At 48.8% G+C, this 15,568-nt stretch overlaps 1 protein-coding gene across 1 annotated transcript in view; it reads right to left on the reverse strand.

Annotated features, from left to right (window-relative positions):
- Nucleotides 1–301: 301 nt before the first annotated feature.
- Nucleotides 302–15,568, reverse strand: part of LOC110514692 (chondroitin sulfate synthase 1) — an 89,219-nt gene continuing 73,952 nt past the window's right edge. The window contains exon 3 of the mRNA XM_036981269.1: nt 302–3,582. Within this exon, the coding sequence (XP_036837164.1) occupies nt 1,987–3,582 (1,596 nt within the window). The 3' untranslated portion in view covers nt 302–1,986. The remainder of the gene's footprint in view (nt 3,583–15,568) is intronic.

The following is a 15,568-nucleotide window of genomic DNA, read 5'->3' on the forward strand; positions in this document are numbered from 1 at the left end:
TGTGGAACATGCAGTTGGCATGCTGACTGTTGCCATAAGCCGACTGCAACATTGTTTTAGAGAATTTGGCAGTAGGTCAAACCGGCCTCACAACCACAGACCATGTGTATGGCATCATGTGTGTGAGCGGTTTGCTGATGTCAACATTATGAACAGAGTGCCCCATGGTGGCGATGGGATTATGGTATGGACAGGCATAAGCTATGGACAACAAGCACAATTGCATTTTATCGATGGAGATTTGAATGCACAGAAATACCGTGGCGAGATCCTGAGGACCATTGTGAGGCCCATTTCTTTTAAGGTATCTTTGACCAACAGATCTGTATTCCCAGTCATGTGAAATCCGTAGATTCATTAATTACTTTAAATTGACTGATTTCTTCATATGAACTGTAACTCAGTAAAATCTTTGAAATTGTTGCATTTATATTTTTGTTCAGTATAAAATCAGATTTCATTCTAAGAGTTCTATTCTAATTCATTGTACCAATGGGTGCTGAGAAGGTTCTGGAATTCACTCCAAGGGTTCTAAAATGATTTAGAATTCCTTCCAGTTCTAGGAAGGAGCACAGCATTCCCTGGCCTTCCTCTTCCTTTGTTCCTAAATCTGGATGACTAGTTTGATATAGGCCTTAGATTCCTCATGAGAGCAAAGAGCTGGAGCCAGGAAGGTGCTTCCTCACTCACTATACCTCTTCATCTTCATGTCATGTTTGTGCCTGCACCTCCTAGAAAACAACATGACACACAACACCTAAAACACACTGTGCAAAAACTCTTTGGTAATCAGATGAGTTTGAGAGAGAAAGAAAATGGAAAAACAACAATCCAACAACAGATGGGTATACAATGTTTCTAATATACATATTCCAACAGTCAGGTAACACAGAATGGAGACTGCAAATTCAATAAATTAGACAGCGGAAGATGAATTGCAGATATTAAATCCAGCAGTTGTGTTCACAGAAGTAAATAAAAAGAACATCTAAAATCAATTGAAAAAAACAACAGTGTTATTCTTTATTATAAACAAATCAAAAGGAATCAAAATGGCCCTTTAGTCTTAATTCAAATTGCTTTTCATCTAAGTCAACCTTCTTCAATGATGAAATGTTTGTTCATGTCAACCTCCTGTAAACATTCACAATCAAGAGTACAGTTCCATTTAGAGCACTGCTGGTCTGTGAAGATGACAACACCCATCTTCTCCACGCACAAGACAAACGCTACACCTTTTAAAGAGCTTGTACATGCACATCACTGAGGTACACATAATATAACCCCGAATATCACCACATCCCCCCCATACTCTCTTTATAGATCATGTAGTTCCCAGACACTTTTGCCCAAATGGGAAGAGTCTGATGGACCAACGCATCAAACCTGGCCTTCGTTAGTCAATACAGAATGACTGTGAGTAACTCCTGGCGCATTGGCTTAATCTACCAACCAATCATCTCCCATAACACGCCTCACAGTCGTGTGATTTGCTCAAATTAAATGATGACAGGTACTTGACTCAGTAGGTCACTGCCATAGAATTCTATGGTCACTCCCACTAAGGCAAACTTTGAATTGTTGAAATCCCAGGCTTATATGTGCAACAACCTGGAGACAAGGTTACTGTACAAATAACACAGAATGGTCTTTATTACTAGACTGGTAGAATAAGACATCAGAGCACGTTGTTCTTGCGTCCAGAGTTATGGTAGGCTCATCCAAAGGAATATTCCTCATCGAGATGCTTTATTTTCAGCATTAATGAAAACATCTTCTACAGTCACGTTTGTTTCAGTCAGTTCAACGTTCATGTGTTTTCTTTAAAAAAAGCAGATTTCCAAAATATATCCAAGTCTTTTTTGTTTCTGTAAAAAATAAATTAGGTAGTTAAAAATGCTGCTAAGACAAATGGGAAGAGGGAAAGACACCCAGGCCTGGGGGACTCCACATACTGCTTTTGTCAGTCCTGGCCGGAGTGCTTTCTCACGCTGTCCTGAGGGATTCATTATTTGAGCTCCCGACCTTCCGGAAGCCGTGGTCATTCTTCTCGAGCCACAGTTCAGCCAGCTGCTGTGTCGAGCCGTGCGACGAGGCTTTGGAGCCCAGGCACATCTTGTACTGGTTGGGCTCCAGGTTGGGGTCGCACACTACTGGATGGTGAACGTGTACGATCCCCGGGTCCGTGCTCCGGAACAACCGGATCCCTGATTGGACAAACTTGTTAAAGAGGTCCACGTCCTCCAAACCCCACCCTTGGATGGAGGTGTCAAATCCCCCGGCCCCGACCAGGTCGCCCTTGTAAACACAGACAATGCCAAAGCCGTAGTGACGCCACAGACCCGTCTTGGCGGTGAACACATAGTGGTTCTCACTGGGCACCTTACCGGCGTAAACCACCTTGGGGTCGTACTGACTGAAGATGATGGGGAAGTAGGTCTGCTCCCCCAGGACCGTGTTACTCCGGCACCTCTTGAGGAAGTCGGTTGTGAAGAGCAGGTCCACGTCGCAATAGAAGAGCAGCGAGTCGTTGGAGAAGTGGGCCGAGCCCACCTCCAGAGCCAAGGCCCGGGAGAAGGAGCCCGACACGGGCTGGATCTCCATCTCGGCACGGGGGTACTTGATGTGGTACTCCCTCATCAGCTCCACCTGCTTGACCCGCTCTGTGTTGTTGTCGGTGCTGAAGAGGAGGATGAGCAGCTTGACGTTCTGGTTGGGGATCAGGCACACCCGTTCTAAATTGGTCATGAAGCGGACAAAGATGTCGTAGCGTCCGGATAGCGGCACCAGTATGTTGACCTTAGGCTCCTTCGGCTCCTTCTGGTCCTGGCTAGAGCTGGACAGCTTGAAGGGCACAAACATCTTGAGGGAGTTGGAGAGGAAGGACAGGGAGTCAGAGTCCTGGTTGATGCTGCTGGCGAGAGCCTTGTCGTCCATCTCCTCTTCCTCTCTGAACTGGATCTGGCTGAAGGTCTGCTGGAGGTAGGCATGTCTCCTCACCGGCACCGTCATGGTCTTCCCTTTGTGCTTCTTGTAGAGGAGCAACAGGTCCAGCACGTACTCCGCCCCGTACATGGGGTTGACCCGCCGGTAGCCGTACTGGATCTCCTTGAAGTCGATCACTCGTCCCCGCGTCTTGGCGTTGGCGTTAATCATCTCCATCACCTGCATGATGATGTCATCCAGGGCCAGATGCTGGGAGGAGTCCATTCCCCGGCGGGGGGGTTGGCCGTCAGACGAGGAGAACAGGTACTTGCCCGTCAGGAACTCCCACTCCAGGACCTCCTCGCGGAGCCGAGGGTGGAACCTCATGAAGGATGGAGGCATGCCCAGCTGCAGGTCCTCTCGGCTGGGCTCGGCCGCCCCGTAGCGGCACATCTGGACGATCTCACGGTGGAGCTGGACGGTGCGGTGGCGGAGCTGGGCGATCTTGCGGCTGAGCATGTAGCTGTGCAGGCGGTACTGGTAGGGCGGGTTCTTGTTGGGGTGCAGGGTGATGGCCCGGTGGATCTTGCTATTGTGGAGGTCGCGGATGTATCCCTTCTTGTTGGGCTCGTAGTTCTCATAGAACAGCTGCTGCATCTGCGGAGAGAAGAGAGGGAGACAACGGCTGAGGTTTCATCAATAAACACAATATGGCACAATAGAACACTCATGCATTATATAGACTAGGCCCTGTGTGGGAGTGTACAAAAGCACAACTCATAGAGCGCGCTCTAGGACAGAAAACATTCTGCCCTCTAAAATGTGAAAATAGCAAAAAACAAGTTGCACAACATAGCTTGATCCCAGTTGACCCCTGTTGACCCCTCTCCGCTGCCTGTACTTGTATACTGCTCCACTGAGGATTTATTAAGGTGGATGTCTATATGAATGTAAACTCCTGCAGCCCAACAGAGATGTTATTTTTATCAGACGTCCTGCTGCTAATGCAAAGTGCAAATTAGAACAGGCTCAAGGAATGCCTTCTGGAGGTGAGCTCCGAGCTTACAGAGCCCTCAAATATTGACCAAGGAGTGGGTAAGCCTCGACGGTTCCATGAGTGTTTACTGCAAACCTGTTGAGGCTTTACAAACCTAATGTTCCCCCAATCACAGGGGGCCCTGTGAGTAAACTGTGGGACAGCTGCTGAGGCCCCTATTGGCAGCGACTCAAGCGTGGCCAAGAAGGAAGGGTCTGTGTTGTTGACCAATCCAATGAAGGGAGTCCTCAGAGGTCTATTTGCGAAAGACAGACAACGCTCAGAAAAAGGCCTCCAATTTTGAGAAGGACAGCTCTGGAATGCAGCCACAAACCCAGTCCCCTGGGGGAAAGGCAATACACAGAATCGGACAGGATCGGTATAGAGGCCAGGTCTGATAGTTTTATAAAAGCGATACCTAACTAGTGTAAGTACGGCTGGTCACAAGAACTCACTGAATAAGTCTCTTTGCTTTTCCATGGGCTCTGCCCCTGCCTTCCTGCACCTAGGAGGAGTTGGAACGTGGCCAACCATAAAATCAAGCAGTCTGATCAATGGAAATCTTGAGCAAACCCCAAGCTTTAGAGTGTGAGGGGTCAGGTAGGCTATTACATCAGAACCAAGGGGGCTATCGCATGGCAGCCTTACACACATTTATTTAATGAGCATATAAAATAAGATCTAGGAAAAAGATTGTTGCAGTAGTCAACCCCTACACGTGTCCATGTTTCACTGGTTCTGAGAAGTGACTGGCAAATAGCCCTCTTTGGACACCAAACCAGCGGGTGCATCTTTATATTATAAAGTGGCTTCCTCTCCATCTCTCCTTCCCATCATCTCCTTCCATACATTGGAGAAGTCAGTGACATGGAGAGGATCTCTTCTCCTTTGTTCTGAGAGGTAGCCAAATGAAGATCTCCTCTCCTTTTGCTCTGAGAGGTGGCCAAATGAAGATCTTCTACTTTGTTCTGATAGGTGGCCAAATGAAGATATCCTCTCCTTTGTTCTGAGAGGTGGCCAAATGAAGATCTCCTCTCCTTTGTTCTGAGAGGTGGCCAAATGAAGATCTCCTCTCCTTTGTTCTGAGAGGTAGCCAAATTAAGATCTCCTCTCCTTTGCTCTGAGAGGTAGCCAAATGAAGATCTCCTCTCCTTTGCTCTGAGAGGTGGCCAAATTAAGATCTCTTCTCCTTTGCTCTGAGAGGTAGCCAAATGAAGATCTCTTCTGCTCTGAGAGGTGGCCAAATGAAAGGAGGAAGATTAGAAGGAGCCACTTCAGAGTACTGAGACGTACCCCAGCAGGTAGGCCAAGTCAGATTGTTCTGAGTGCCCAGCTGTGAGGCAGTAGACATCAGCACTGCAGCCAGTCAGCCAGTCAGGATGTCTACCTCCCTCTCTCCCATGGCTTCCCCATCATTACCACCTCTAATGACCTGACTTTTATATTCCATGTCTCCTTCAGCAGTTAAGACTCATTAGAATGATTTTTCACATTCATTAAGCCTCCATACCACACCGCTCACAATCCTCACATCAGCACACTTTCATCTAATCACCCTGAATGGCTCATTTAAGAAATAAAAAGGAAGAAAAATAAAATTATCGCTGTGAGTTTTAAGTCTTGTGTCACACACAACCACATCAAGCAGTGCTTTTGTGAAGAAGGTGGAGAACCCCAAGCTCAGTGATGGACAGAAACTAAGCTCTGAAAAGCATACCATGTGTTTTATGCCAGGTTTTAATAACCTATTGTATTCAGACCTTCTGTGCTCAAACGCTTCAAAAATCTGTGCTTGATTGAGTTCACATGTAATCAATGGAATGGTGCAAACCCAGCCCATCTGGCACTCCAGGCAAGCTAGATCAAACACAAAGCATTTGAAATACATCAAATACTAGTTGAACCCAGGTCTGATTGTAGTAATCTGTTGTAATCACAACAACTGGTGGAAGAGCAGAGGCATCGGAATAGACGGCTCGGGAACAGAAGACAAAAGGTTCCCCAATATACAACCGTCTCTTCAGGCACTTAATCAGGAGGAGATCATATCTGGACACATTAAGATGACAGCTCAGTGTCCTATCATATCTGGACACATAAAGATGACAGCTCAGTGTCCTATCATATCTGGACACATTAAGATGACAGCTCAGTGTCCTATCATATCTGGACACATTAAGATGACAGCTCAGTGTCCTATCATATCTGGACACATAAAGATGACAGCTCAGTGTTGTATCATATCTGGACACATTGAGATGACAGCTCAGTGTTGTATCATATCTGGACACATTAAGATGACAGCTCAGTGTCCTATCATATCTGGACACATAAAGATGACAGCTCAGTGTCCTATCATATCTGGACACATTAAGATGACAGCTCAGTGTCCTATCATATCTGGACACATTAAGATGACAGCTCAGTGTCCTATCATATCTGGACACATTAAGATGACAGCTCAGTGTCCTATCATATCTGGACACATAAAGATGACAGCTCAGTGTTGTATCATATCTGGACACATTGAGATGACAGCTCAGTGTTGTATAATATCTGGACACATTAAGATGACAGCTCAGTGTTGTATCATATCTGGACACATTGAGATGACAGCTCAGTGTTGTATCATATCTGGACACATTAAGATGACAGCTCAGTGTCCTATCATATCTGGACACATTAAGATGACAGCTCAGTGTTGTATCATATCTGGACACATTGAGATGACAGCTCAGTGTTGTATAATATCTGGACACATTAAGATGACAGCTCAGTGTTGTATCATATCTGGACACATTGAGATGACAGCTCAGTGTTGTATCATATCTGGACACATTAAGATGACAGCTCAGTGTTGTATCATATCTGGACACATTAAGATGACAGCTCAGTGTTGTATCATATCTGGACACATTGAGATGACAGCTCAGTGTTGTATCATATCTGGACACATAAAGATGACAGCTCAGTGTTGTATCATATCTGGACACATAAAGATGACAGCTCAGTGTTGTATCATATCTGGACACATTAAGATGACAGCTCAGTGTTGTATCATATCTGGACACATTAAGATGACAGCTCAGTGTTGTATCATATCTGGACACATTAAGATGACAGCTCAGTGTCCTATCATATCTGGACACATAAAGATGACAGCTCAGTGTCCTATCATATCTGGACACATTAAGATGACAGCTCAGTGTCCTATCATATCTGGACACATTAAGATGACAGCTCAGTGTTGTATCATATCTGGACACATTAAGATGACAGCTCAGTGTTGTATCATATCTGGACACATAAAGATGACAGCTCAGTGTTGTATCATATCTGGACACATAAAGATGACAGCTCAGTGTTGTATCATATCTGGACACATTAAGATGACAGCTCAGTGTTGTATCATATCTGGACACATTGAGATGACAGCTCAGTGTTGTATCATATCTGGACACATTAAGATGACAGCTCAGTGTTGTATCATATCTGGACACATAAAGATGACAGCTCAGTGTCCTATCATATCTGGATACATTAAGATGACAGCTCAGTGTCCTATCATATCTGGACACATTAAGATGACAGCTCAGTGTCCTATCATATCTGGACACATTAAGATGACAGCTCAGTGTTGTATCATCTGGACACATAAAGATGACAGCTCAGTGTTGTATCATATCTGGACACATAAAGATGACAGCTCAGTGTTGTATCACATCTGGACACATAAAGATGACAGCTCAGTGTTGTATCATATCTGGACACATAAAGATGACAGCTCAGTGTTGTATCATATCTGGACACATTGAGATGACAGCTCAGTGTTGTATAATATCTGGACACATTAAGATGACAGCTCAGTGTTGTATCATATCTGGACACATTAAGATGACAGCTCAGTGTTGTATCATATCTGGACACATAAAGATGACAGCTCAGTGTTGTATAATATCTGGACCCATTAAGATGACAGCTCAGTGTTGTATCATATCTGGACACATTAAGATGACAGCTCAGTGTCCTATCATATCTGGACACATTGAGATGACAGCTCAGTGTTGTATCATATCTGGACACATAAAGATGACAGCTCAGTGTCCTATCATATCTGGACACATTGAGATGACAGCTCAGTGTTGTATCATATCTGGACACATTAAGATGACAGCTCAGTGTTGTATCATATCTGGACACATTAAGATGACAGCTCAGTGTTGTATCATATCTGGACACATAAAGATGACAGCTCAGTGTCCTATCATATCTGGACACATTAAGATGACAGCTCAGTGTTGTATCATATCTGGACACATTGAGATGACAGCTCAGTGTTGTATCATATCTGGACACATTAAGATGACAGCTCAGTGTCCTATCATATCTGGACACATTAAGATGACAGCTCAGTGTCCTATCATATCTGGACACATTAAGATGACAGCTCAGTGTTGTATCATATCTGGACACATTAAGATGACAGCTCAGTGTTGTATCATATCTGGACACATAAAGATGACAGCTCAGTGTTGTATCATATCTGGACACATAAAGATGACAGCTCAGTGTTGTATCATATCTGGACACATTAAGATGACAGCTCAGTGTTGTATCATATCTGGACACATAAAGATGACAGCTCAGTGTTGTATCATATCTGGACACATTGAGATGACAGCTCAGTGTTGTATAATATCTGGACACATTAATATGACAGCTCAGTGTTGTATCATATCTGGACACATTAAGATGACAGCTCAGTGTTGTATCATATCTGGACACATAAAGATGACAGCTCAGTGTTGTATAATATCTGGACACATTAAGATGACAGCTCAGTGTTGTATCATATCTGGACACATTGAGATGACAGCTCAGTGTTGTATAATATCTGGACACATTAAGATGACAGCTCAGTGTTGTATCATATCTGGACACATTAAGATGACAGCTCAGTGTCCTATCATATCTGGACACATAAAGATGACAGCTCAGTGTTGTATAATATCTGGACACATTAAGATGACAGCTCAGTGTTGTAAATGTAGAATGAGTCATGCCACCATCTCATCTTCCCTCCCTGCTAACTCTTTATCTCCTAGCCTCCATAAAGTCAAGATGGACGCCACTCCAAACAAAGCAGAGAGAAAACAAACAGTGCTGTCAAGTCCATTACAAGAGGACAACACTATCGCAGCGGGACTAAATATCCCCCCTGAACAAACAAGTAGTCATTGTGGAGCGATTGCATTCGGAGACAGGTGATACAATTGTCTTCCTTGGACGGCGCTACTTGGGCCTAAATCAACACATTACGTCTGGACGGCAGACGTAGTAGATATGCACTCTGGGGCGGTGTCCAAAGTGGCACCCTAACCATATGGGACCCCGGTCAAAAGTAGTGAGCTGCATAGGGAATAGTGTGCCATTTAGGACACTGGCTGGGTAAGTGACGGTTCCAGTCTGGCTCATGTCGGGGCTAGCGCTGGCTAGCGTAGGCTTCCTCTGGAGTCGTGCGTAAACTGAACGCCAGTCAAATCTGTGATGAACATACAGCATGGCCAAGGGAAACACCAACGGCAGACACTATCTATTCATAACGAATATTACAAGGGACAAGTTGTCTGAAATCACCATTAAAGGGTGAGAATAGAGCCAGGTTGGCGCACAGAAAACTTCTCAGGTGTTGGAATGTGAAGGGCTGTTGGAATGCAACTCAGAGGGAAATATATGCTCCTCTGATCAGCAACCATCAGGGGCAGGAATGTGACTGGAAAAACTCAGGCCCTAGGCAACATGCAGGTATTATTAGGTCATTAGCATTAGTTGGGGGGACAAGGAATGTAGGGAATAGGGTGTCATTACAGAAGCAGTCAGAGAATCCCACAGGGCTGTAACCCAGTCTATTGCTGCCACCAGTTGAATTCCACAGGGCTGTAACCTAGTCTATTGCTGCCACCAGTTGAATCCCACAGGGCTGTAACCTAGTCTATTGCTGCCACCAGTTGAATCCCACAGGGCTGTAACCCAGTCTATTGCTGCCACCAGTTGAATCCCACAGGGCTGTAACCTAGTCTATTGCTGCCACCAGTTGAATCCCACAGGGCTGTAACCCAGTCTATTGCTGCCACCAGTTGAATCCCACAGGGCTGTAACCTAGTCTATTGCTACCACCAGTTGAATCCCACAGGGCTGTAACCTAGTCTATTGCTGCCACCAGTTGAATCCCACAGGGCTGTAACCTAGTCTATTGCTGCCACCAGTTGAATCCCACAGGGCTGTAACCTAGTCTATTGCTGCCACCAGTTGAATCCCACAGGGCTGTAACCCAGTCTATTGCTGCCACCAGTTGAATCCCACAGGGCTGTAACCCAGTCTATTGCTGCCACCAGTTGAATCCCACAGGGCTGTAACCTAGTCTATTGCTGCCACCAGTTGAATCCCACAGGGCTGTAACCCAGTCTATTGCTGCCACCAGTTGAATCCCACAGGGCTGTAACCTAGTCTATTGCTGCCACCAGTTGAATCCCACAGGGCTGTAACCTAGTCTATTGCTGCCACCAGTTGAATCCCACAGGGCTGTAACCCAGTCTATTGCTGCCACCAGTTGAATCCCACAGGGCTGTAACCCAGTCTATTGCTGCCACCAGTTGAATCCCACAGGGCTGTAACCCAGTCTATTGCTGCCACCAGTTGAATCCCACAGGGCTGTAACCCAGTCTATTGCTGCCACCAGTTGAATCCCACAGGGCTGTAACCCAGTCTATTGCTGCCACCAGTTGAATCCCACAGGGCTGTAACCTAGTCTATTGCTGCCACCAGTTGAATCCCACAGGGCTGTAACCTAGTCTATTGCTGCCACCAGTTGAATCCCACAGGGCTGTAACCTAGTCTATTGCTGCCACCAGTTGAATCCCACAGGGCTGTAACCTAATCTATTGCTGCCACCAGTTAAATCCCACAGGGCTGTAACCTAGTCTATTGCTGCCACCAGTTGAATCCCACAGGGCTGTAACCTAGTCTATTGCTGCCACCAGTTGAATCCCACAGGGCTGTAACCTAGTCTATTGCTGCCACCAGTTGAATCCCACAGGGCTGTAACCTAGTCTATTGCTGCCACCAGTTGAATCCCACAGGGCTGTAACCTAGTCTATTGCTGCCACCAGTTGAATCCCACAGGGCTGTAACCTAGTCTATTGCTGCCACCAGTTAAATCCCACAGGGCTGTAACCTAGTCTATTGCTGCCACCAGTTGAATCCCACAGGGCTGTAACCTAGTCTATTGCTGCCACCAGTTGAATCCCACAGGGCTGTAACCTAGTCTATTGCTGCCACCAGTTGAATCCCACAGGGCTGTAACCTAGTCTATTGCTGCCACCAGTTGAATCCCACAGGGCTGTAACCTAGTCTATTGCTGCCACCAGTTGAATCCCACAGGGCTGTAACCTAGTCTATTGCTGCCACCAGTTGAATCCCACAGGGCTGTAACCCAGTCTATTGCTGCCACCAGTGTGACAGGTTTGGTACAGTCTGGGACTAGCCACACATCTCTGGCCCTGATAAAGGAGCACCAGACCTGCTGTTTCCCTTCCATCTTTAAAAGTACATTAAAAAGGCTTACCTTTATGTACTGTTGTTTTATTGATGACTTTTATGGTTCTATGATTTGTGTGTGAATGTGTGTGTGTGTGTTGTGTGTGAATGTGTGTGTGTCTGTTGTGTGTGCATGTGTGTGTGTCTGTTGTGTGTGAATGTGTGTGTGTGTGTGTGTGTGTGTGTGTGTGTGTCTGTTGTGTGTGCATGTGTGTGTGTCTGTTGTGTGTGCATGTGTGTGTGTCTGTTGTGTGTGAATGTGTGTGTCTGTGTGTGCGCATGTGTGTGTGTCTGTTGTGTGTGCATGTGTGTGTGTCTGTTGTGTGTGAATGTGTGTGTGTCTGTTGTGTGTGCATGTGTGTGTGTCTGTTGTGTGTGTGTGTGTTGTGTGTGCATGTGTGTGTGTCTGTTGTGTGTGCATGTGAGAGAGACAGCTTGCGTGTATCTGTGTCTAAATGGTGCTTAATTCTAGGTGGCCAGTTCTGGTATATTTCAGCTCAGAGGTGCAATGTTCGATTATGGTCCAGTGACATTACCGGCTCTCGCTGTCAACACACACCCCTGCTGCAGAGAGATAGCTACCATCCATCAGCTGCCCTACCTACAACTAGAGAGGGGAGCTGACCAGCCAGAGGGGAGAGGGAGAGAGAGGGGAGCTGACCAGCCAGAGGGGAGAGGGAGCGAGAGGGGAGCTGACCAGCCAGAGGGGAGAGGGAGCGAGAGGGGAGCTGACCAGCCAGAGGGGAGAGGGAGCGAGAGGGGAGCTGACCAGCCAGAAGGGAGAGGGAGAGAGAGGGGAGCTGACCAGCCAGAGGGGAGAGGGAGAGAGAGGGGAGCTGACCAGCCAGAGGGGGGAGAGAGAGAGAGGGGAGCTGACCAGCCAGAGGGGAGAGGGGAGCTGACCAGCCAGAGGGGAGAGGGGAGCTGACCAGCCAGAGGGGAGAGGGAGAGAGAGGGGAGCTGACCAGCCAGAGGGGAGAGGGAGAGAGAGGGGAGCTGACCAGCCAGAGGGGAGAGGGAGAGAGAGGGGAGCTGACCAGCCAGAGGGGAGAGGGAGAGAGAGGGGAGCTGACCAGCCAGAGGGGAGAGGGAGAGAGAGGGGAGCTGACCAGCCAGAGGGGAGAGGGAGAGAGAGGGGAGCTGACCAGCCAGAGGGGAGAGGGAGAGAGAGGGGAGCTGACCAGCCAGAGGGGAAAGGGAGAGAGAGGGGAGCTGACCAGCCAGAGGGGAGAGGGAGAGAGAGGGGAGCTGACCAGCCAGAGGGGAGAGAGAGGGGAGCTGACCAGCCAGAGGGGAGAGGGAGAGAGAGGGGAGCTGACCAGCCAGAGGGGAGAGGGAGCGAGAGGGGAGCTGACCAGCCAGAGGGGAGAGGAGAGAGAGGGGAGCTGACCAGCCAGAGGGGAGAGGGAGAGAGAGGGGAGCTGACCAGCCAGAAGGGAGAGGGAGAGAGAGGGGAGCTGACCAGCCAGAGGGGAGAGGGAGAGAGAGGGGAGCTGACCAGCCAGAAGGGAGAGGGAGAGAGAGGGGAGCTGACCAGCCAGAGGGGAAAGGGAGAGAGAGGGGAGCTGACCAGCCAGAGGGGAGAGGGAGAGAGAGGGGAGCTGACCAGCTAGAGGGGAGAGGGAGAGAGAGGGGAGCTGACCAGCCAGAGGGGAGAGAGAGAGAGAGGGGAGCTGACCAGCCAGAGGGGAGAGGAGAGAGAGGGGAGCTGACCAGCCAGAGGGGAGAGGGAGAGAGAGGGGAGCTGACCAGCCAGAGGGGAAAGGGAGAGAGAGGGGAGCTGACCAGCCAGAGGGGAAAGGGAGAGAGAGGGGAGCTGACCAGCCAGAGGGGGGAGAGAGAGGGGAGCTGACCAGCCAGAGGGGAGAGGGAGAGAGAGGGGAGCTGACCAGCCAGAGGGGAAAGGGAGAGAGAGGGGAGCTGACCAGCCAGAGGGGAAAGGGAGAGAGAGGGCAGCTGACCAGCCAGAGGGGAAAGGGAGAGAGAGGGGAGCTGACCAGCCAGAGGGGAGAGGAGAGAGAGGGGAGCTGACCAGCCAGAGGGGAGAGGGAGAGAGAGGGGAGCTGACCAGCCAGAGGGGAAAGGGAGAGAGAGGGGAGCTGACCAGCCAGAGGGGAAAGGGAGAGAGAGGGCAGCTGACAAGAGTAAAGGGTAAAGAGTAAGAGTAAAGAAAATGGGCAGAAGGATAAAAAAGAGGAGTGGCGTTCGGGACCAGAGTAGGGTGGATAGATGAACAAAAGGGGACAAGAAGAGGAGTCTCAGGCAGTAGAACACAGGACAGGGGAGAGGAAAGGAGGAGAGGAGTCTCAGGCAGTAGAACACAGGACAGAGGAGAGGAAAGGAGGAGAGGAGTCTCAGGCAGTAGAACACAGGACAGCGGAGAGGAAAGGAGGAGAGGAGTCTCAGGCAGTAGAACACAGGACAGTGGAGAGGAAAGGAGGAGAGGAGTCCCAGGCAGTAGAACACAGGACAGCGGAGAGGAAAGGAGGAGAGGAGTCTCAGGCAGTAGAACACAGGACAGCGGAGAGGAAAGGAGGAGAGGAGTCTCAGACAGTAGTAGAACACAGGACAGAGGAGAGGAAAGGAGGAGAGGAGTCCCAGGCAGTAGAACACAGGACAGAGGAGAGGAAAGGAGGAGAGGAGTCCCAGGCAGTAGAACACAGGACAGCGGAGAGGAAAGGAGGAGAGGAGGCCCAGGTAGTAGAACACAGGACAGAGGAGAGGAGTTCCAGGCAGTAGAACACAGGACAGAGGAGAGGAAAGGAGGAGAGGAGTCTCAGGCAGTAGAACAGTGGACAGAGGAGAGGAAAGGAGGAGAGGAGTCTCAGGCAGTAGAACACAGGACAGAGGAGAGGAAAGGAGGAGAGGAGTCTCAGGCAGTAGAACACAGGACAGAGGAGAGGAAAGGAGGAGAGGAGTCTCAGGCAGTAGAACACAGGACAGAGGAGAGGAGAGGAGTTCCAGGCAGTAGAACACAGGACAGAGGAGAGGAGTCCCAGGCAGTAGAACACATGACAGAGGATAGGAAAGGAGGAGAGGAGTCTCAGGCAGTAGAACACAGGACAGAGGAGAGGAGAGGGGTTCCAGGCAGTAGAACACAGGACAGAGGAGAGGAGAGGAGTTCCAGGCAGTGGAACACAGGACAGAGGAGAGGAAAGGAGGAGAGGAGTGCCAGGCAGTAGAACACAGGACAGAGGAGAGGAAAGGAGGAGAGGAGTCCCAGGCAGTAGAACACAGGACAGCGGAGAGGAAAGGAGGAGAGGAGTCCCAGGTTAGTAGAACACAGGACAGAGGAGAGGAGTTCCAGGCAGTAGAACACAGGACAGAGGAGAGGAAAGGAGGAGAGGAGTCTCAGGCAGTAGAACACAGGACAGAGGAGAGGAAAGGAGGAGAGGAGTCTCAGGCAGTAGAACACAGGACAGAGGAGAGGAAAGGAGGAGAGGAGTCTCAGGCAGTAGAACACAGGACAGAGGAGAGGAAAGGAGGAGAGGAGTCTCAGGCAGTAGAACACAGGACAGCGGAGAGGAAAGGAGGAGAGGAGTCTCAGGCAGTAGAACACAGGACAGTGGAGAGGAAAGGAGGAGAGGAGTCCCAGGCAGTAGAACACAGGACAGCGGAGAGGAAAGGAGGAGAGGAGTCTCAGGCAGTAGAACACAGGACAGCGGAGAGGAAAGGAGGAGAGGAGTCTCAGACAGTAGTAGAACACAGGACAGAGGAGAGGAAAGGAGGAGAGGAGTCCCAGGCAGTAGAACACAGGACAGAGGAGAGGAAAGGAGGAGAGGAGTCCCAGGCAGTAGAACACAGGACAGCGGAGAGGAAAGGAGGAGAGGAGGCCCAGGTAGTAGAACACAGGACAGAGGAGAGGAGTTCCAGGCAGTAGAACACAGGACAGAGGAGAGGAAAGGAGGAGAGGAGTCTCAGGCAGTAGAACACAGGACAGAGGAGAGGAAAGGAGGAGAGGAGTCTCAGGCAGTAGAACACAGGACAGAGGAGAGGAAAGGAGGAGAGGAG

The sequence above is a fragment of the Oncorhynchus mykiss genome, chromosome 6 (genome assembly GCF_013265735.2).
Source record: "Oncorhynchus mykiss isolate Arlee chromosome 6, USDA_OmykA_1.1, whole genome shotgun sequence".
Taxonomy (NCBI): domain Eukaryota; kingdom Metazoa; phylum Chordata; class Actinopteri; order Salmoniformes; family Salmonidae; genus Oncorhynchus; species Oncorhynchus mykiss.